At 35.9% G+C, this 22818-nt stretch overlaps 1 protein-coding gene across 4 annotated transcripts; it reads left to right on the top strand.

Annotated features, from left to right (window-relative positions):
• The first annotated feature begins 5133 nt into the window (after positions 1–5133).
• Positions 5134–21887, top strand: g6pd (glucose-6-phosphate dehydrogenase). 4 transcript variants are annotated; one of them, XM_028452683.1, is made up of 13 exons: positions 5134–5184; positions 8254–8375; positions 11738–11775; positions 11857–11965; positions 13693–13910; positions 14621–14779; positions 15652–15777; positions 17667–17760; positions 17849–18035; positions 18126–18361; positions 19050–19126; positions 19750–19842; positions 21547–21887. In XM_028452683.1, the coding sequence occupies exons 1-13, from the start codon at positions 5163–5165 to the stop codon at positions 21635–21637; spliced, it is 1572 nt and encodes a 523-aa protein (XP_028308484.1). In that variant the 5' UTR covers positions 5134–5162; the 3' UTR covers positions 21638–21887. The 4 variants fall into 4 exon arrangements, with proteins under 4 accessions (XP_028308484.1, XP_028308485.1, XP_028308487.1 ...); XM_028452684.1 differs by lacking the exon at positions 5134–5184 and adding an exon at positions 5210–5385; XM_028452686.1 differs by lacking the exon at positions 5134–5184 and adding an exon at positions 7777–7881.
• Positions 21888–22818: the final 931 nt, after the last annotated feature.

The following is a 22818-nucleotide window of genomic DNA, read 5'->3' on the forward strand; positions in this document are numbered from 1 at the left end:
AATAGGATGAGTCCATTCCAACGTAAAAGGATCAAAGACCAGCACGCTTTTCTTGTTAAATCCCACTCGTCAAGCTCAAGCTCACTGGTACCAACTGATCAACTGCAACTTTCTTTCTGTCCTGAGGATACTTCAGAGTTTTTCGCTTGTGTGGTTACATGTGGTATAGGCCAGGAGTTCTCAACCTTTGGGTCGGGACCCCATTGAGATGTATTTTTGCTCCTATTAATCCATTTTTGCTACTTTATTACCATTTCTGCCACTCCAAATTTCAAAGTCTTTTCTGCACATTTTTTCCACTTTCAGGACATTTTGGGCACTTATAAACCCTTTCCACCACTTTTCCATAGCTCCTACTTTCAAGCCATTTATTGACACTTTAAACCTTTTTTTTTTTCTACTACTTTTTTTGTCTGTTTTTGGCAACTCTAATTTGCAACCTCTATCCAATTTCTGTGGTTTTTAAAATCCCATTCTATCACCTTTCCCATCATTTTTGGTCACTTTTAACTCTTTTCATTTCTGATTAAAACAAGGATTTACATCTTTAAGATGACTATGGCCCAAATAATACTAAACTTCCTGGATAAAAGTGGATATTATTTAGATAAATGTGGTTATCACAGATTCATAGAACCATCATTTTGTTGACTTTATGGATGGACCCCAAAAAGCTCTCCCCTTTATTCCCCCTCATAGATGGTCCTGTCTTCACATGACTGTTCTTCAATGTTCTGTGTTTAACCACCTTCAGGTACAGTGCAACCTTTATTTTGGGGGTCGCAGGCTAAAAAAGGTTGAGAACCACTGGTATAGGTAGTGACCATCAGCTGAATACTCACGTACAGGTCAGTCACTGGGCTCTTTGGTTTGTTTGTCTGTATAATTTATGCCACTACTGCAGTATTGAAAACCAGTCAGGTTTGAAGATAAGCGTATGAATCCTCTTAGCGGTTACGGAGGATATACAGTATCTCTGGCTGCTGTGAAAAGGGAAAAAATTCAGACTTCAGTCCTGTGTAATTATTTTCTTGTCCACTCCTACACAGTATTTCAGTGAAATGTGGAAGCACTGATAACTGATTGCCTTAAGTTCATAAAAAAAAACAAATCGTAACACATACACTAAATGGGAGGTGTGCCTGTTTGCCCTGCTTGGACTGCTGACAGACAGGAAAGGAAAAGGGCTTTTTCTCAACAATAATTTTTGCAGCTCCGATCTTCACTACAGCTCCTCAGTGCCACTCCACAGTGGTGACGGCAACAGTTGATCATGTTTGTACCAAAGGCAGCCTTGTGCTTCTGTTTGAGTCTGGTTGGAGGTGGTGGGAGCGATCCAGAGGACAGTAACCCATAAAGGAGATCACCAACTATTACATGAACTGTGAAAAACTGAAGAGTTATTCATATAAGCAAAGAGTTTATTGAATGGACATGAGTTTATAAAAATGTTCATTGTATGTATTCTATTTCTATTGGCTGTCCATAGATTTGTGTTGATTGTTAACTCTTTGGGATGTTTTTTGGGGTAGGAATGGGAGAGGGGGAGGAAGGTTGCCTCCCCCCAAACTACTGAAACAGTGTTTTGCTCAGGCTTGATAAATCCTTCCGTTAGAGTTTTTATTTGTATTTTTCCTGAGTTGGAGGAGAAGGGCGAGAAGAGATGAGGACTATGACTAAGAGAAAAATTACATTTTCCCTGAATGAAAAAAAAAAAAAAAGTTTTTGTCGTCATGTATTTCCTTATGTTGGTCAACATCCAATAATAGACACACTACAAAGAACATTATCATACACATATTAAAAGATAGGATGTCTTATTTGTTGCAGTTAAAGAAATTACCTTAAATGTTTAACAAATCACACATGAGAAGCTTGACTAAAATTGATAGCTAGTCTGTGAAGGTTCTTACTGATTCAGCTAATGCTAGCAAATACCACAGTGCACCACTGCAGCGTTAAAAGATAATGTCTTATTTGTAGTGGTTAAAACAATTACCTTAAATGTTTAACGAATTACACATGAGAAGCTACACTAAAATTGCTAGCTAGTCTGTGAAAGGTTCTTACTGATTCAGCTAATGCTATGCTAAAGCTAGCAACTACCACAGTGCACCACTGTAACGTTAAAAGATAGGATGTCTTATTATTTGTAGCGGTTAAAACAATTACCTTAAATGTTTAACGAATTACACATGAGAAGCTACACTAAAATTGCTAGCTAGTCTGTGAAAGGTTCTTACTGATTCAGCTAATGCTATGCTAAAGCTAGCAACTATCACAGTGCACCACTGTAGTGTTAAAAGACAGGATGTCTTATTATTTTTAGCGGTTAAAACAATTACCTTAAATGTTTAACGAATTACACATGAGAAGCTACACTAAAGTTGCTAGCTCTGAAGGTTCTCACTCTTTAAGCGTATGCTAGCTACTACCACAGTACAGTGTGTTGAAATTATCTTGTGCTTGTATAAAGCCGAAGCTAAAAATGATCTGAAAGCCGAGCTAAAGACTGCATTAACGCAATAACTAAGTTTTATTTCAAGGTTCCATTCCGTAGCAGTTTCAGTTTCCTTAAAAGTAATAGGCTAGTAGTTTCTTTCAGACTCCAAAATGTGAAATACCATCTGGTGATATGGACCAAAACTCATTTCTCAATATATTTTCTCAAAATGGTGACATATGATATAAATCTCGATAATTTTATCAAATAAAGTCTGACCAGAAAGACAATTTTGGGTTAAATTTGCTGATGCAAAATGCCACACAGGCTCATTTATTAACAAACAGATGTACACTCATTAATCATCTAACTGAGCTTTACATGTTGTTCTGAGAAGTAAAAGCAGTGACTCCTAAAACTAATATTTTTGTTTCATATGATATATGAAATATTAGTTTTCTATATCGTCAAAATAGAAAACTCAATACATCTTGAATCTCGATATATCGCCCAGCTCTAATTCCTAAATTATAAAACAGCCTATTAAAACATAAATGTGTATATGAAGCACATGTGTTTATTTAATATACTTACAGTTTATATACCAGTCAACACGTTGCATATTTACTGTTGATTTCAAGTTGCTTGTCTTTAAGTTAGACATTAACATTTTATTTTCATTATATATTTTCTGATAATTTTTCATGCTCACTCATGTGGTTCTCTGGTATTCACTAATAACTTATTAGACACATTTATTACAGACTTTACATTCTTTAACACCTTTTTAAAGCAGTGTATATTTGTCTTCATTCATCATCTCTTTTCTGAGTTGTTTCCCAAAACTAATTTCAATTCCAGTTAGATTTTAAGGACTAGGTTTTATGGTTCCTGTTTGGTTGAGTTGGGATTTGGTTTCAGGTTTAAAATTAAATGTTTGGTAATTAGGTTTAGGCTTTATGATGCTTGTTTTAGGATAAGATGAGTCAACAAACAGAAAGCAGGTGCAGCTTAATGTTTCGGTAAGTTTAGATAATTTCCAGCTATGAAGCTTATCTTCCCACTTTTACATACTTTTCAGCAGCACAGGTTGTCAAACTGGTTTATGTTGCACAGGGAAGTGGTAGAAAGAGATTTTTTTTTTTTTTACTATGTGTATCTCTTTATCTCTAAATCAGCAAGTTGAAAGTTTACTGTTTAAAGTCACTATTTATGGCCCATTTGAGTTTAAAAAAATATCAGTAAGATTTTTTTTTTTTTTCAGCTTTCAGAAATCGTGAAGTTTTCAACATTTGACTTTAAATGAAGGAATGGTACAAAAAAAAAAAAAAAAAAAAAAGGTCAAATAAAAATACTGCTGATTAAAAAAGCCCTGTCTGGGAAATAGTTGTCGACCAACTCTTGATATGTGCAGGGTAATAATAATAATAATTAACATTTAATGATTGGAAAATCTAAAAGCATATGTTAATCTTAATCACAGTCTTTGTTATTTCGGGATATATAGATTCTCTATGTCAAATTCATATGAAGGTTTTTCTCCCCAGACTATTAAAACCATAACACGTTTCAATCTATACATATTTTAATTTTCTTGATCAAGTTATACTCACTTTGTACAAATGTAAGTCGATAATACATATAGATAAATTTGACCATAGATCATATAGGATAGTTGCAAAAAGCAATGACCTGTAGCAGCAATAAGTAGGTGAAACCAATTTGTTTTCTAAAATAAGTGTTGTTGTTGATGTCACCATAAACTGTATTAAAAGGATGTTTTTGGTTTTTAAATACTGTTATGAATGTTTAAACAAAGCAAACCATAAAACAATATCAGAAATGGGAAACAGTAAAGAGAGTGAAACAAGAATATCAGGCATATATTGAAAAATAAAATGAAAAACTTGGTGTAATGTTAAAAAAAAAAAAAAAAAAATAGTGTTTGAAGCCACAGAACTGAATTACACATGATAGAAAAGAAGAAATTATCAATTTTCGCATTTTTATTTTTCGATATCGATTCAATGGAAAATCGATTTGAATAGATTAATTTTTTTTTTTTTTTTTTACTGATATATCCTACTCAAGGAGAAGTACTGTTACTTGATTGAAGTTGTACTCAATTACAAGTACAAGTAAGTCATACAAAAAATACAGCAGTACCAGTAAAAAGAAGCTCAATTAAATAGTACTCAAAGTAAAAGTTACTATAGTTACTTTCACCACTACCTTTATTTTCTTTTCTTATTCTTTCTTATATTCTTGCCACAATTCCCCTCCCTTGCATACAGTAAACTCATGTATAAACTTTTTCATTTATTTATTTAAAACTTAAAAAGGAAGAGACGAAATCTTGCACAATTGTAACTTAATTTATTTTCCACAAATATAAAATTATTATTATTATTTTTTTTTAAATAATTTACTCAGGAACGGTTGGGAGTAGAAATTTAACAAATTACTTCTTCTTTTAAAACGTACCGTAAAAGTAAAATTACGGATTTTTAAATGTACCAATACCTATAAAAGCAACTCGATTACAGTAACGTGAGTACTTGTAATTAATTACTTCCACCTCTGCTGTTAGAAATTGACTGTTTTATCGCATTGTTAGTATAAAAGGCAGACTTTTTAGAAGTTGTGTTGTTATCGCAGTGTTATCATAGACAGCTGCTAAGCCACGCCCTCCCTTGTGACGTCACCGCAGCCGGTAGTGATGGGATCCGCAGCGAGCTCTGGTGAGTTTCACACAAACCAATAAAATCTCTCAATTCTGGCCTTGTCACCTCAACAGGGAAGTAGTAGGAAGTAGTGTGTACTGTACTAGGCAGGGCGGAAAGCAGCAGCAGTTTGTCTGAGCGCTGCGACCTGTTTGTTCGCTGTTCTCTGCGTTAACTCAGTTCTTTTAAGCGCCTTCTGATCCTCTCCTGAACTAACCTGTGAGTAAACATCGGGTTCGCGGGACTTTACGGGGGTTTTTTAACCGTTAGCTCATCCATAGCTGTTCGCCATCACGTCTGTAGTGTTGATATGAGAGCATGGGAGGTAAAGCGGTGGATCTATGCTGCTTATAGTCCGGTTAAACGGTGGATAATCTGTCGGATATCAGCGGGAACAAACGCTGTTGTCAGCCCGTGTGAGGTTGAAGGGTTGCCAGGTGCATCCAGCTACATCCCCGTGTTTCGTAAGAAAGGTTTAGCCATTTAAATACCGGATTAAGTGGAGGATTGGACTAATATCATTATTGCTGTGTGTGTTAAGGCTATTTCTGTCTACTAGTGACCATCCTAATGAATTACACGTGTTAAGTTTATGTATATGACAATATATATTTGTTTACATGATTTTTTTTATTTTTAAGTTTTTCTTTTCACTCAGTACAGCCTTCCTAAATACACGTAGTCATTTTACACCTACATTAACTTGCCATGATAAACGCCTACAGAAATTTATAAAAATGTTTATGGTATATTCACTTTGCTAAATAATAAAATGTTTAAAGTTGCCTAAATAAACTATAAAATGTTTAAATGAAAGTGTATAGTTGCCAAAGTTACATGCATAATAAAATGTTTGCATTTGAAAATGTATACTTGCAAAATGTTTGCATTATAGAATGAAATATTTAAATTAAAAGTCTATACTTGCCTATGTTTCATAAATTAGTTGCATTAAAAAAAATAAAAAATAAAAATAAAAAAATCTAAATTACTATTGCAGTAGACAGATTGGCATGACAGGCCATCCCATTAAGAAATCTCTAATCACAATATAATTGTCTACATTTTTATTGTGTAGTAGTGTTTTTGCTTTATTTAGAATATTGGACCTTAACCTGGGTTCAGTCAAACCTCATGGGTTCGTTGAGACAGTCTCAGGGATAAAGACTGTATCACACGTTTATTAAAACTGATTTCTTTTAAACTCTAAATAAGAAAAAAAAAAATGTAATGCATTTTGAACAAAGCAAAAACATAGACCCAAGCTTATGTCCTTATGCACGAATAAAATGTATATCTTTGTTCAAGAAATCACATTTATTTTTCAAATTAAGAAGGGTTCGGTGGATGCACTGATGGAGCTCGCAGCGTTCAGTTCCTCCAATAACTGTTAGAACCACTGAATTAGAGCATTTTAATTCACATCTAAAACCAGAACTAAATGTTATATATTTGCAAGCCTACAGATAATGGAGAAGTCTTTGAAATAACTCAACCTCGGATCATGTTACGTAGTCAATGATTGAGGTTGAAGATCTTTTCCTACCTGAAGCTACCATTATTTAATGTACTTAATCACAGTTGTTTGATTTAATAAAGAGGTGTCCTGATACAACTTTTTCACTTCCGATACAATACAGTATAAAATCCTAGTTCTTACTTTCCGAGCGTGACCTGGTCTGGCCCCTCAATATATCTCAGACTTGTTGTGTCCCTACACTTCAGGCCAGGGTCTCCTAAAGATCCCAAAAACTAAATTTTAAAACTCGAGGAGACCTGGTGTTCCAGGTTGTGGCCCCCAGACTCTGGAATAACCTGCACCAGTCTCTCTGGGAGCTCAGCTGTGTGGACACTTAAGAAACTGTTGAAGACTTTGCTTTTCAGAAAAGCTTTTAGTTAAATTGATTTAAATTTTTTATTATCCTTTTATGATGCTGCTCCTATGTAAATGCACCCATGCTTGATTATTCTATTATAATGTTGCACGTATTGTATTAATTTCTCCACAGCTCTGTACAGCACTTTGTGATTTTATCTGCACAAAGCGCTTTATAAATAATTTACTTACTTACAGTTACGGATGGGACGTTGGCACGAATCATACATACTTGTATTACTTATTTGTAGTAGTAGGTATGAGAAAAACAGACCCATTTTTTATTATTATTAACCAATGGGTGACGTACAATTTTAAATTTAAACATAGGAAGAAAATTAATAATAATAAAAAAATAAATAAAACCCTGAAAAATAACCTCAACAAATCCAATAAAAACAATGTACATTATGTCAGAGATTTTAGATGCACGCCGATACATGTCATCCAATACTTGTTAGTTTTTTTTTTTTTTTTGACTGATTTCAGTATCGAATCGGGACACCCTTAGTTTGGTTTTCTGTTTATTAGAGAAAAGATACTTCAGTCAACTTTATAAAGTGAACTTGTAATGGTCAGACTGTGCAGAATGGTGCAAATTAACTTAAAAGATGCCTTTGTCTGCCAGATAGTTTGTAACCTAGATCTTACAGACACATTCGTTCAACCCGTAGTTTGTGCTGTGTAATTCCACAGTCCAAATAAAAAAAAAAAGAAAGAGGTTATGATCCTCATTTACTGAGTTGCCTCAGGGAGAGATGTGATCACGTGTGAAATTCAATCTGCAGATAAACAACCCAACAACTCGTCCTCAGTCACTGGAAAAAGTTCAACAGATGGTATGATCCCTACTCTCTCATGGTTGTTAGATGTGTTCTGGTTGTGGATGAAGCAGCAGAAGCTTTGGAAACAGCCTGAACATAGAACCAACACTGCAGCTTCTTTAAGAAGTCAACATTCCTCAGTCAGTGGAGATGTTCTAGGCTGTTCTTAAAAGCTTTAGATGACTTTATTTAGTGGCTGGTGGTCATCCTCCTACTGTGTCATTTTGTCATGTACTGTATTTGTCCTTGATTGTTATTACTAGGTGATGTTTTCGTCAATTAGGTTGTACTGAAGTCATGTCACCGAGTCATGTAACATATGTGTTCTAATTTCTGAGGACTGACTCGACACTGTTGAATTTCTTTCAATCTATTTTCATCCTGTAGACAAGATGAGCAGCATCCCCCTCTCTCGCTCGGAGGTGTTTGGCGAGCTTCGGAAGGAGCTGCACAATGATCAAGAGTTTGGTCAATCAGACGTTCACATCTTCATCATCATGGGAGCATCGGTGAGAGCTTGATTGTATAAAGAGTGCCTCAAAATGTAAAATTTAAGCTAATAAAAGCTACGTAACGGGCTATAATTTCGATGTTGATGTTACAATATGAGGAGTTCTTTTTTTGCCTTTTCAATCCGAGAAAGCTTTAATAGAAAAAGAAAGTGTAACATTTTAAAAACTGTTTAAACAAAGTTTTGCCCGGAAGTGTTGTGGAAAAAAGTGTTGCATTTCGACTGGTGCCAATTTTGTTGACATTTTTTGACTACAGATTTCTGTTTTAATCTTAAATTTGTTTTGAGCGCTTGCCTCTTATTTGACTCCTAACTGGTTTTCAATCCATTATATAAATGGATGGTTTGTAAAGGTGTAAGCAAAAATAGATTCGGCAATATATCGCATTATTTAACCGCGCAATTATCGTATCGATCCAAAAAATGTCCCAATTGAATTTTTTAATCATGTTTTTCAACGAAAAAACTATTTAGTTGCGCTGACGTGCATAGGTCAGAAACGCCCAGTCACTATGTCTAATAAAGCAGGCAAACCCTTGTTTAACTACCTCACTCCTCAATGCATTTTAGCTTGGAAGGTGATTGCACTTTATTTTTATAAAACCTACTGGACACTTAGTATCAAAATCAGTTGTAGAAGCAAAAGTTAAAGTTTTTTGAAAAATGTAATTTGTAAGTTTGATAAACATACCATTTGTTTTTTATATTGGTATTTGAATTACTAAAAGAAAATGAAATAATTTGTATTTCATACCATTTTGTACTGTAAAAAGTGAAATTCTTAATTATTGATATTGTGATGTATGTCGTATCATATCTTCATATTCATGGCTATGCACACCCCTAATAGTTTGTAGTTTTCTATATCAGCAGCTTGTAAAGTTAGAGTTGCTTTGCATTGCCACTGATGAAGTGTGTGAAGAAATGTGTAATGCTGCAATGATTGCACATGTTGAAAGACAAACTCAGATTTCAAAATCATTCAGTTGGGACAGTGAAAGCAGCGGTTTCCTCTTTTTTTTTTTTTTTTTTTTTTTTATTTCTGAGAATAAAGAAGTCTTGATGAGAGTTGCAAAACCTATGCTAATCACCCAAGCGAGCCTAATTTCCTCGAGTTTTAGCGTAGCTGAAATATTTATTCATGGATGGCTGAGAACTGAGACGAATACACACGGACAGAAGAACAGAAAATGAACAAGAAGGAAAACGGTTCCCACTCACCCATGAATGAATGTTTCCTCATGCTTTTCAGGTGATGAGTTGGGAAACACAAACATTTCAGGCTTTGCTAATGTTTCCTTCTTCCTCCTTTAAACAATGAGTAATTACAGTCAAATAATCCCTTTGTTTTAGCGTTGACTGACTTAAATAATAGCGTCATTATCAATTTGTTTGGTTTATTTTGGTGAATTGAGACATTGTTGCTCACTTTTGGGAATTACGTCCCTCTATTGTTTTATGTGGGAGGGAGTGACGCTTTCTGCAGTGTCACTGTCAGTCAGCGTTTTTCTTTCAGTCACATATGCAGGCGGATCAGGTGAAGGGTGGGACTGTGTGTCTTTGTGCTGCTGCAGCTGGCTTTGTGCAGCAAACTGGTTTCATTCAAAAAAAAAAGAAAAAAAAGAAAAGAGATTTAATGTTGATCTTTTAGTCCGAAAAAATCTTTAAACGTTTACTTATTGTTTTGAAAGGTTTATCACTAGCACACACTATGAATACTGATTAAGGGCATTATGAGAATGCTGGGAGAGATTTTAATGTGATTGTGATTGGAGGAGTTGTTTTAATAACTTATTTGCAGATGATAAAGTTATGTATTTTTTCTTTTTTTATCAGACAAAGACATAGTGTAGCTCTCGTGAATAGATAAGTCAAGGTTATAATTCAATAAACCCTTGGTTTTTATGTCAATAAACCCTTGGTTTTTATGTCAATAAACCAATGGTTTATTGACATTGCATTATGGGATGTGGAGTCCTTTAGACGGATGCATAGAAATGGTTTTTACTTCATTCTTACCATAATTTCTTCCGTTTGTCCCTTTTTTAAAAAAAAAAAAAAAAAAAAAAAAAAAAAAAAAAACTCTGCTAAAGTGACTTCCCAACACACATTTTTGGTCTTTTCACAGAGAAAGTTTTGGCAAAACAATGGCAGATGTTTGTTTTGGGGTTTACACAGAAAGCTACGACTCCGGCCCCAACTGAATATCCATTGTAGTGAGGTGATATCACAGGGAATACTGGGCACAAACTGGAACATAAATTTATGTCAAGTAAATCACTGTCGTCCTGGTCTGAAGAAGAAACACAAGAAATCAGGCTTGTAATGGGAGGTTAACTGGTTATAACAATCTGGGTCATAACTGTTGGATGTTGAGAAAGTCCCTCAATTTTAACTGTTTGTGTTGTCTGCCATTTTGGATAAAAGCATCTGCTAAATAAATTGTATTCTTGCAATTGTAAGATATTAGTATGGTGACCACTCCAACTGAAATATACTTCCAAGTTTCCCAAGATGCATTTCAAACCTACGATAAAAATCTGAAGCACACTGATGCAAAATATATCTGTTGATTCGCCACCTTTGAAAGTTCTGAAAACATTTTAAGCGAGAAATTGACCAAGTAGAATATTTAAATGTGGTTATTTGATTCATAAAACTCGCAGAAAAGCATTTCATGCCGACATTTGAGATTTCCGTAGATCTGCCATTGTGCTACTGACAAAACTTCTGGTTAACTAACTAAAAACAAAAGCTTCATTTACAAAAGTGTTAAAAAGAATGAATCAAAGACAAGAAGAGATGGTTTTGTTCTGAACGGGGATGTTTGAAGTCGATCCAGGAGGATTTTACGTTCTGCTCGCAATGCATCATAGGGCGTTTGAGTATGACTCGTGTGCCCACCGTTCATACTTAACCAGATGTATACTTTATTGGGCCATTTTTTATTTCTTGCGTACTCAATCTTTCCATACTATCTAATGTGAACACACTACATACGGTACAAATTTTGAAGTCAGTCTTAGTATGAATAGTCTTATCTGATCGAGAAAAAAAATCATGTCTTAATAAATATCTTGGTGACTGAGGGAAGGTGCTGGGAAGAATCTCTTCAATCCAACAGGGACTCAACACTCTTGTCTGTTAGTTTTTTGGCACTTGTTATCGATGGGATTACAGAGGTTGTGCAATCAAAATAAACCAAAGCAGACCTGCTGCAACTTGATACAACTTGCAGCACTACAGCATCTTATTTGTATTGGACCTTTGTCAGAGACAAACTCCACAACTACTTATTATCACATGTTTGCCTGCTGTGTGGAAAGTAATGCTTGTTTTTGATTGTCCGTGCACCTGCAGGGAGATCTGGCCAAAAAAAAAATCTACCCAACCCTTTGGTGAGCTAGCCCACAGTGAGAGAATGTCCATCAGTCGGAGTCGGACAGTGGAGATGTTGAACGTGTGCTCCTTATCCACAGGTGGCTGTACAAAGACGGTCTACTTCCTGAAGAGACCTACTTTGTTGGCTTTGCTCGCTCAGACCTCACAGTTGATGCCATTCGAGCCGCTTGCTTGCCGTACCTAAAGGTAAATCTGGACCTTTGAGACCTTGTCAACCCATCGTGTATCTTCTCTTATGGCATTTGGAAAAGTAAATGGTAAAGTTTTAATGAAAGGGGAAAAATAAAACCTTACCAGTAAAACATGAGCACACACACACAAAAAACTCATTCAACAGAAGGAAATGCACAGAGACCAGAACAGGACACACCGATAACATCAGTGTAGTTGTCACAGGCTGGTTGGACCAAGAACCTAAACATTAACAGATGTTCTGAGATCAACCTGAAGAACCAGGTCGTTGAAAACTTTCAAACTCTGGTCCTCAATGGCTGCAGTTCTGCTTGCCTTGGACATCCCAAAGCTCCAACACATATAATTGAAAAGAGAAGCTCCTTATTATATGAGCTGCAGTTTATTTTAGATTATTTAATGTTTACTTTGAATAAAGTCACTTTCTCTGCAGCTGACTATTGGGGTTGTTAGAAAGCATTGAAATTATGTTTATTAAATACTATAATTTGTGCTATTAAAGGTAACTTATAGAAGCTAACTGCCACTTTAAAAACTATATTCAAATCATTAAACTGTTTTTTTTTTTTTTTTGTCAGTTATTTGGTCAACCTATTAGTGTAATTTATTTTGATATTTTAAAAATGAGGCTGTTTTATTTGTGTTGTTGTTTTCTTTCTAAAATACATAATTTAATTTTAGCACAAGTTTTACATTGTACATTTGGGCATTTAATTCTGTCGATACTTAATCTAACACTCAGAGCTGTTTTGTAGCCAAACATGCTGAGTACATACTGTCAATATTTGGGTTTTCACGCATGTGGGAAGTGTGTAGATCACATGTTAAACTCAAGGCCCGGGGTTTGCATTTTATTTATTGCTTTTTATTTAGAGCTTTAAATTCGGCCCACAGGATAAAGTCGAAATTACAGAAAACGTGAATAATTATGTAAAAATATCAAGTCATTCAACTCGATGGATATCTACAATGTTTGCCAGGGTGCACAGTTTTCCCATGCTTTTAGCACATGATGGCAATCATTTTTAATCACAAATTGTTGAACAAGTAATCTTTATCTGTTCAAAAATCCTGCAATTTTATTAAAATTATTCCACTAATTTTTTTCAAATTAAATAAGAATTGGTCACAAACTCAAGGAATTTTAAAGATTATTGTCTGTAACTTCAATTACTTTACATTTAATTTATAGGGCAGAATAACATTGAATTTTCTAATTTTTCCACCTAAAATTTGTGACCCACTTGATGTCAAACTGGTCCGTGTTTGGCCCGTGAACAAAAATGTTCTTTGGCTGTATCGTTCTACGTGTGTATTAACCGTGCCATGCAAGCCTTTGTTTCATTGAGGTTTATATACTGTGACAAACTCTTTATTGGCTTTTCATGGGTTAAGACTAATTAAGATGAACTTGATCCATGATATTGTGCTTTGACATATTTTCTTTTATCTTCCCATCAAAGCCTCTTACAGAACAGGAGTATTATTTTGCCCCTTTTTTTTAAAAAAAAGAAAATGGCCTTCTTGTATTTTCTTCTGAAAGATGAAGCATGGTTTCAGTTCTTAATGAGATAATAGATTGACAGATGTTAAAGTGATGGTGTGATGACACCTTAAGGATAAATTCTGGATGTAGTGTCAACATCAAATGAAGTGTTACATGTATTTTCAGCAGCACTTGCACTTATTCTGTCATGTTACATTTCATTACTCTTGTGCAGGTTACAGACGCAGAAGCAGAGCGGCTGTCGGCCTTCTTCAACAGGAACACGTACATCAGCGGGAAATACGCAGACGAGGCGTCTTTTTCCAAGCTGGACAAACACATTCAGTCACTTCCTGGTGGACCTGAGGCCAACCGTCTCTTCTACCTCGCTCTGCCACCGACCGTCTACCACGATGTGACCAAGAACATCCGTCACCACTGCATGAGCCCAAAGTGGGTCCACACTCGGCTGCATTAAGCTTGTTTTGGTGGTGATGTTGTCTCTACATTCCCAGCCGGACTCAAAGGATTGTAAATATGCAGTGGCTCGTCTCTACTGGATGCGTTTTATTTTATCTCACACAGGATAAAAGATTTATTGAAAATTAATAAAGAAAAGCAATTTTTTTTTTTTTTTTACCAGAATACTGTATATCAAACAGTGAATTAAGGTGCAGACATGTAAAGAGTACTGATGTATTCAACTTGAGTAGAAGTACTGTTGCCTGAATGAAATTGTACTAAAGTACAAGTAAGTCATACATAAAATACTCAAGTACAAGTAAAAATTAGGATTGTCTGGTCATTTCATTTTTTGTAGTTTTACAATGTCTGTTGATCATTTAAAAAAAAAAAAAAAAAAAAAGTTATAATTTACTCAATAACGGTTGGGTGTAGAATTACTTTTTTTTTAAAACATACTTAAGTACATGTAAAATTGCTGCTTTAGAAATATACTCAAAACAGTACAAGTTCCCATAAAAGCAACTCTATTACAGTAATGTGAGTATTTGTAATCCGTTACTGTCACCTCTGAAGAGTTGTCAGTTATGAAAAAAATCAAACTTCCTATGCTTGTGCATTATAGCCTCCAGTTTCCTTTGATCAATTCAGCTTTCTCTCTTTCTTTTATTTTTGATTTGATTTTTCTTTTGTTTTATCAGAGGTTGGAACAGAGTGATCGTGGAGAAACCGTTTGGACGAGACCTTCAAAGCTCAGAGGAGCTTTCCGCTCACCTCTCAGCCCTTTTCACTGAGGAACAGATCTATCGCATAGATCACTATCTGGGCAAAGAGATGGTGCAGAACCTCATGGTGCTCAGGTAAAAAATAATATCTTTACAAAGAACAATTTTTAGTCATTTAATATTTTTTTTTAAAGTCAGTTTTAACGTCATACAATATAAAATGAGTTTAAGTTGGAGTCTGCTCGACACTAATGGCTTGGATTTCTACAGTGCTTTTCATGGTGCTACAAAATGCAACTAACTCTATACAGCAGTTTTTACTATACCTAATAGAAATATGTGCATAATACGAAACACATTGTGACAACAGAACTGGAAAAGACTACAAGTCGGTTTGGTAGGGGTCTCTTAAAGATGAAAAAGGATTCTTAGTAGAAATAAAGATATTGAAAGTAAAGTTCAAGTAGAAAATGAGTGGGCAGCAGCATGCAGGTAAATAGCATGCTTGTAATAGCAGTATGAGTAGCATTTATATCAACCTAAAAAAATTGGCATTACGCTTAAAGTCAGGGGCTAATGTTACGATTTTTATTAAATATCACCTTGATCTGCAAGACTCACTGATTGTTGATGATGCACTGCATGCATAGTTCAAATAGTAGGATTGCAAATTTCATTTTGTGGGGATTTCCTGCTAATTGTTAAATAAAAGCAATTTGCAATGGATAGAATGGATTATAAATAATTTTATATTAAGTCTTACATCAGGTTACGTCAACTGCATATTTATCTTTTTTCTGCTGTATTATCTTTCTATTTAAAATCATTTCAGTGATGCATCACTCCAGAATCCCCTTTTGTTTGATTTGGTGTATAAATAGAGACGCTCGGCTCACATCAAAGAGTACTGAAGAGAGATGTTTTGATGGCTTGTCATTAGCGGCTGCTCAGAGGAGCTGCTTTTGACTCTCAGCAGAAAAACCATGAGGCTCTCGCTCTCTTTGCAGGTTTGGGAATCGAATCTTTGGGCCGATCTGGAACAGGGACAGCGTGGCCTGTGTTACGCTCACTTTCAAAGAACCGTTTGGCACGCAGGGACGAGGAGGGTACTTTGATGATTTTGGTATCATCCGGTAAGCATTAAATACACTCTTTATATCTGCAGTGGAAATTCAGTTTTTTTTCTGCTGGGTGATAACAGTGTTTGAGACTTCTCTGGGAGTCCATGTCTAATGAACCACCTTTCTTTATATTATGTGAAGGACTGTGTGTGTTATTTGGGATATATATATATATATAAACGTCATTTCTGCATAGTTGCATTCCCTGCAGCGTTGGCATATTTCAGCACATTGTTGTTAAAGGTTCCATATGGTGCTATTTTTCACCCATCTTCATTTGTTCTAAGAACCCCAAAAACATAGTATTTTAGGTTTATTTTCCCAAACTCCAGAGTTTTAGCCTCTGAAAAGTCACTTTCTGAGCCACTCTACACAAACGGGTTGATTTGCGGTCAACTTATGCATATTCATGAGTGGGCGTTTATATAGAGGGGACACTGACTTCTTCCTCCCTGCATAGTGACATAGGGCCAGAGGACGGCCCGCTCTCCCCCCACCCACTCCGTAGCCGAGTTTATGCTGCTTTATCAACACAAGACAGCGCGTGGGGGCGGGGCATTCGCCGGTACATACATAGACTGTAGGAAATACATACATAGCACTGCACGAAGGATGCTGAAATGTTCGCCTTCGTGGGCGTGTCTGTTTACATGTCAATCATGGCAGAGAACTTCCCGGAGGCGTGGCTTCTCCAGCTCAGTGCCGTGTCAAATTGGTCATCAAAGTGGGAACGTGTCATCAAATTGGAGCCACGCAATAAGAAAGGAGCAAATCACCCTCTAACGATTGAGGGAATCAATGAAAAAACACTTTGGGCCTGTGTATGAAGCCCATATAGCACTTTATCATGTTTAAAGCACAGAAAAATTAATTTGGCTTAACATGAACCCTTTAAGAAAGGGTTCAAGGAAAGACAAATTGGCCTCAAAATTCTTTAGGCCTGTAGGACTGCTTGGAAAACTAGTTTGATTGAAGGATTTATTGCCAACTTTCAGCATTTTGAGAACTTACTATAGAAAATGTTGTATGTGTACAAATATACTTATCGTACATATTCATTGAGAGTGGTTCATGTTTATATGGAAGTTGTTTAAGTGGTCTAATGTTCATAACAGTCTCAGTTTTAGAGTAACAAAACTCAAAAACTCCTTTTCTCTGATGACATGTATTTGGGTATGAACTTGAAGTAGTGTTGTTGATTGTTTCTTTGAAAGTATTTCAGTTTGGCATCATTTGTTCTATGGGTTGAAACCTGGCTATTACGATAGATAATTTGCTGCTGGCTGATCATGATGAGTTGTGACTTAATATAAACTTTGTATGTCTTATCAAGGCATTTTTTTTGAATTTCCAGCCTAGACGCACGTCTACAAAAACCTTAGGGTTTAGTCAAGGCAGGGGTGTCAAACTCATTTTAGTTCAGACGTGAAATACAGAGCAGTTTGATCTTAAGTGGGCTGGAGAAATCGAGCAATTTTGACATTAATGTGCCCTAGTTTTTTCTTCCACATGTGAATGATGTATAAAGTGTGTAATTCACAGACAATATCTAAGCGATCCCTTCAGGATCTTCACTTTAAATTGTATTCATTTTGTGACCAATTTTTATTTTATTTTGGGAAATGTGGAATAATTTGAGGAAAATTGCTGGTCATAATGTTATGGCTGATGAGTGGGTGTAATTTAATTTGTAATTGCATCATAAAAACTCTTGCTAAGTAGGAATAGCATTGACTGAGATGTTAAAGTGACTGATGATTCACAGCTGTTTACTGATGGAGCTATGGCTGTAGTGACCATGATGGTTTGAGTTCTCCTTTTCTAACCTGTGGGGATGATGCAATCACCTAATGATGAGCTCTAGTTGATGAGTGGCCTCCTGTGCTCTTTGTCATCCTCAGAGATGTCATGCAGAACCACCTGCTGCAGATGCTCTGCCTGGTTGCCATGGAGAAACCAGCCTCCACCAGCTCTGACGACGTCAGGGACGAGAAGGTACGCTCAATGAAATGTCGCTTGTGCAACAAACACAAGTTTCTCTCCCTTAAAAGTGCCTCTCTCTCTCTCTCTCCTCCCCCTCCAGGTGAAGGTACTGAAGTGTATCGCTCCAGTGAACATGTCCGACGTGGTGCTGGGTCAGTATGCAGGCGATCCAGATGGTGAGGGCGACGCCAAACTGGGTTATCTTGATGATCCCACTGTACCCAAAGGATCAACACAAGCCACCTACGCGACTGCTGTGCTCTACGTGAGCAATGAACGCTGGGATGGTAGAGAATGAGATCTGTAGAGAAACATTTGAAATCCATTCGTCACTTTCTCATTGGCCGCTCAAAATGTGAGACAATATCTTCCCTCAGGCGTTCCCTTCATCCTCCGCTGTGGGAAAGCCCTGAACGAGAGGAAGGCGGAGGTGCGGCTGCAGTTCACGGACGTCCCGGGCGACATTTTTGGGAATCTGTGTCGCAGGAACGAGCTGGTGGTGCGTGTGCAGCCCAACGAGGCCGTCTACGCTAAGATGATGAGCAAGAAACCTGGCGTCTACTTCAGCCCTGAAGAAACAGAGCTGGACCTCACTTACAAGAGCAGATACAAGGCAAACTGATATATATTATCTATACAGACCTGTGGAGTTCCATTAGAACTCAGCTAGTTCTAGAACGCTATCGCTAAGATTAGTAACGCCATCAGTATCGCCAGGTGATTTTTACCCGATATAATAATAAACCTAATAATAAATAATTATTATCAAAATATAACAATACATGACAAATTAGGGTTGTTTTATTTTTAACTATGCCATGCCTAATAAAATGGGGGAAACAAACTACCATCGGTGGACTTTAAAAATATTAACCAAAATTACTGAAAAATTAGGAATGTAAACACACTTTTTTTAATTAAATTGGAAATTTGGTCTTTGGTCCACCATTTCTGGGACATTTGAGGCTTCCTTAATGAAGGCACAGTTTCCTTGATACACAAACAGCATTTTTTGATTGGGTAAAATGATCAGCTGACTAAAATATTTGTATTACCATGTGATGGCATGGAAATTAGGAGCTCTTTTTGCTTACTGTATTCCTTAGATGCAGTCAGTACATACTGGGTAGTAATGATGGAACACTAACACTATTGCCTGGTGAAAATCACCTGCCGGTAGTGTTCTAGGGTTCACAATTTAACAATTTTACTTTGAAAAATCCATGCAGTAGAAGCTCATTTACATTCCCTCCTATGTTTATTGATTATTTGTTCTTTAAGTGTGAAACTCTGTTTTCCAGGATGTGAAGCTTCCTGATGCCTATGAACGTCTCATCCTGGACGTGTTTTGTGGGAGTCAGATGCACTTTGTACGCAGGTCTGTCTTTTAGCCTTTTTTATGTCGATGTGTTTGAGAAATGAGATTCTGCCTTTACATAGAGAGTAAAGTCAGTGAATTTAATGATCATTGTAGTGGCCACTAAATCCTACAGTCACGAGCAGTACAGTCAAAGCTTATTTAACATCCCACAAAGACAAGGGCTTAAAATACTCCCTTTGTTTTTATGTACAAAGAGTCCCAAAGTCTTATTCTGTTTACCTGAATGTGCTGCAGGTTAAAACAAATGTACAAAGAAGAAACACTATTAGTCTGATGTTTTTGGCCTTATGTATATATTAAATTACATGTTTTCCTATGGGCCGTATATTTATCACCCTGGTTGTAGATTTGTTTTCTTGAAAGCGTGGTAATTATTGTTGCCTCACTGACATTATAAACTTGATGTATCATGTCCCATATGTTGTTAAAATTCCAAACATCTGTTTATTGCGATGAGCTTGTCTGAGCTTGAAGATGAACTTTTGTTTTTTTAATTCAAAGAAAATCCTGTAGTAGTGTAGGTGCAACTGTGTCCACTGGGAGGCGACACCGTGCAGCTTGTAATCACAAAGTTTAGTGAAATGTTTGATTTACCTGACATTACTGATTTCTGTCTGCAGCGATGAACTAAGGGAAGCCTGGAGGATTTTCACTCCTCTCCTTCATCACATTGACATAGAGAAGCCACAGCCTGTTCTTTACAAATATGGAAGGTAGGTCAACTTTTCCTTTCTGTTCCTAACATCAGGAATTCTGCATTAAAAGTAAATAGGGCCATTCCATGTCATTCCACCAATGGCCCACGCACTTTGGTCTACAAAAATTCTGAATTTTTTACCAATTGTTCTGTGATTATTCAATAGGCACTCTGTGAATTTTTTGTTTGATCAGATGAAGGCTTTTTGAGATATGGCCAGTTTATTAAGTTGTGTAATGTGTGTGTTGCTTATTTTCCTTCCATTTTTAGCTTCAAATATCCCAGGAACTACTGTACATCACATAGACTGAAATTTGGAATAGTAATATAGCTCCACCTACTTTCTGACAGTATATCTTGGGATATAAAACCATTTTTCTTCATGCGACTATTTTGAACCCCAACTTTAGGTAATTTATTTTACCACTCGTGGATATTGAAAATCTTTTACATGAGGCCATTGCAGCTTACCTTAGTGTCTTATAATCATTTGTTTAGTAGTTTTTTCACTAGTAACATAAAAAATATAAAAATCATTGGATCAGATTTGATTTCTTTTTTTTTCCCTTCAAAATAAATTATTATATAATGAAGAAAAATAGTTTTTTATCCCACGAAAGTGTAATCTATATTCTATAAACTAAAACCGATCAGATTTTGTTTCTCACATTCCCACATGCAGTGATGGGCAACTGAAAATTGTAAAAAAAAGTGTTTTTTCAGATTTCAAGAGACCAATGCATATATATGACTAATCATTAGTAGAGGTGAGAACCTCTGGGTACCTCGTGATAATCTGACATAACAAGAAAAAAAAGATGAAGTGAAAAAATACAATTTTTATTTTATTTCTCTGAAAGACAATAAATTGAAAAAGTGTCCTATGAACAGTGACACTATTTTAGTGCAACATTTCTGTAAATAAGTGTCAACATACCAATGTAAACGAATAAGTATCTCCAACAGTGCTTTCTGTAAACAAAAAATAGGGTCTTTCTTACCAGTGACACCATCATAGTGCAATATTCCAGTAAACAATATATTGGTTCCTTCAACAAGCGGTGACAAAATTTCTGTGAAGACCTACCTGCACATTTTAGTGAAAAAGCAGAAAAGGTTTTGAAAAAAAAAGAAAATTGATACTTAGCAGGAGCATATCGATAATCGATGGTGCGGAAAAATATCGCGATATATCGTCGTATCGAGATATCGTCACACTCCTAATCATTAGTGGTGTGAACAGTCTATGTACAAAGCTTCAAGATGATTAAATTCCAGGGAGCTGAGGCATATGCTAAGTTGTTTACTCAAGGCCCAAATATGTACGAACCCCAAAACAAAGCAAACTTTTATTTAATTTTGGGGAACTGGCATGTCCACCAGATAAGATGTATAGCAGATCCTGTATATTCTGAAGGAGTAGGTGGAGCTGTATTACTATACAAACTTAAGTTTCATATGTGGTGTAGTTCCTGGGATATTAGGAGCTGAAAATGGAAGAGAAATAAGGGTCCGCAAAAGTCACCACATATCTCCCTCACTAAATTGTCCATATCTCAAAAAGTGTTCATCCGATCAAACTAAAAATGTACAGTGTGCCTACTGAATTACTAAGGAACAATTGGTATAAAAAAAAACTTCAGCGTTTCTTTTAGACCAGACTGTGTAGAATGTGCTGAAAAAGTGTTGCAATGACCCAGTGTCTTTGTTTCTGTCCCAGCCGAGGCCCCACAGAAGCAGACGAGCTCGCCAAGAAGGTTGGGTTTCGCTACGAAGGCACTTACAGATGGGTGAACCCTCACAGACTCTGAGCGGTAATAAAAGTAGTGCTAGGATAGCAGGAGAGGTTGCTATGCAGCTGCAGGGGTACGTGAGACATTGTTTTACTTTAAGGGAGTGGTTTTTGTTGGGGATCCATTGAGCAGCGACGAGGGAAGAGTCTTTTTTTTTTTTTTATATATAGAAAAGTTAATTCTCAGGTATCCCTTAAGTTTTCCTGCAACTAGAACATCAAGCACTTAAACAGAATTCATGGTAAATATGCTATGTAGATTTTTGGAACACAACACTAGTGGTGTTACTTCATTATTATTTCCATACATTCACAGTTGTGGTCAGGGGACCAAGTACAGGATCATTTCTGTCTTCATTCCTGATTATTAGGCCTTAAAGTTTCAGTGGGAACAGGAAAAGTCGAGTGAAGCAGAAATGATTCTTACCCCAGTGGAAACCAAAGATGGTGAATAACAGCAGCAGAACAAAAAAAGAAAAAAAAAATCATCATTATTTAATACTTTGGCTTTGCTCGCATTCATAACTCTTTTCTGCTTAGGACCAACAACTTAAAGTGAGGTTTATAGTCTTAATGTCTTTTGGACATTGTTCCCTCTTTGCTTTTTGTTTACATTTATATTTAGACTTATTTAAGTTGCTGTTTCTTTATTTTTCATGAATGTCTGCACTGAATGTCTAATGGTGTATTCTACACTCATGTAAAGCTGAGCTACGCTCTCACTTGTAATAAACTAGTTTGGATTCTGGTATATTTGTTTTCATTTTTTGGCTCTGAAATGGAAAAGTTACACAACCTTGTCACATATTTATCAGCTTTGAGAGAAAGGCATACATTCAGGTTGTAGCTGAATATAGACTTAAGTGTTGAGTGATGAACATTTAAAAATTTTGCTTGCTTTAAGACTTAATATTCCAATAAATCAGTGTTTTTTTTTTAACCTTGTGGGGTCACCTGAAATGTCTAGTATTTGTTAAAAATATATATATATATATTACTGATTAAAATTCCATTTTTAAATGTTAATATTTTTAACTTACATCACACACAATAAATATCAATCTGTATTTTATACTTAAACTTTCTCAAATATAAATCTAGTTCCATTAAAATGCAGTATAAAAATATCTTGTCACTGTGCACTAATCCTGGCAACTCTGTATTTGTAACACACTTTAATAAACATGACCAAAAACTAAT

This window comes from Gouania willdenowi, chromosome 7, assembly GCF_900634775.1.
Source record: "Gouania willdenowi chromosome 7, fGouWil2.1, whole genome shotgun sequence".
In the NCBI taxonomy this organism is placed as follows: Eukaryota; Metazoa; Chordata; class Actinopteri; order Blenniiformes; family Gobiesocidae; genus Gouania; species Gouania willdenowi.

Excerpts from the sequence above, each read along its gene's own strand:
- g6pd (XM_028452683.1), top strand. The coding sequence starts at position 5,163 with ATGGGATCCGCAGCGAGCTCTG. Across the intron at positions 5,185-8,253 it reads GGGATCCGCAGCGAGCTCTG|ACAAGATGAGCAGCATCCCC; the intron begins GTGAGTTTCACA and ends TTCATCCTGTAG. Across the intron at positions 18,036-18,125 it reads GAGCAATGAACGCTGGGATG|GCGTTCCCTTCATCCTCCGC; the intron begins GTAGAGAATGAG and ends ATCTTCCCTCAG.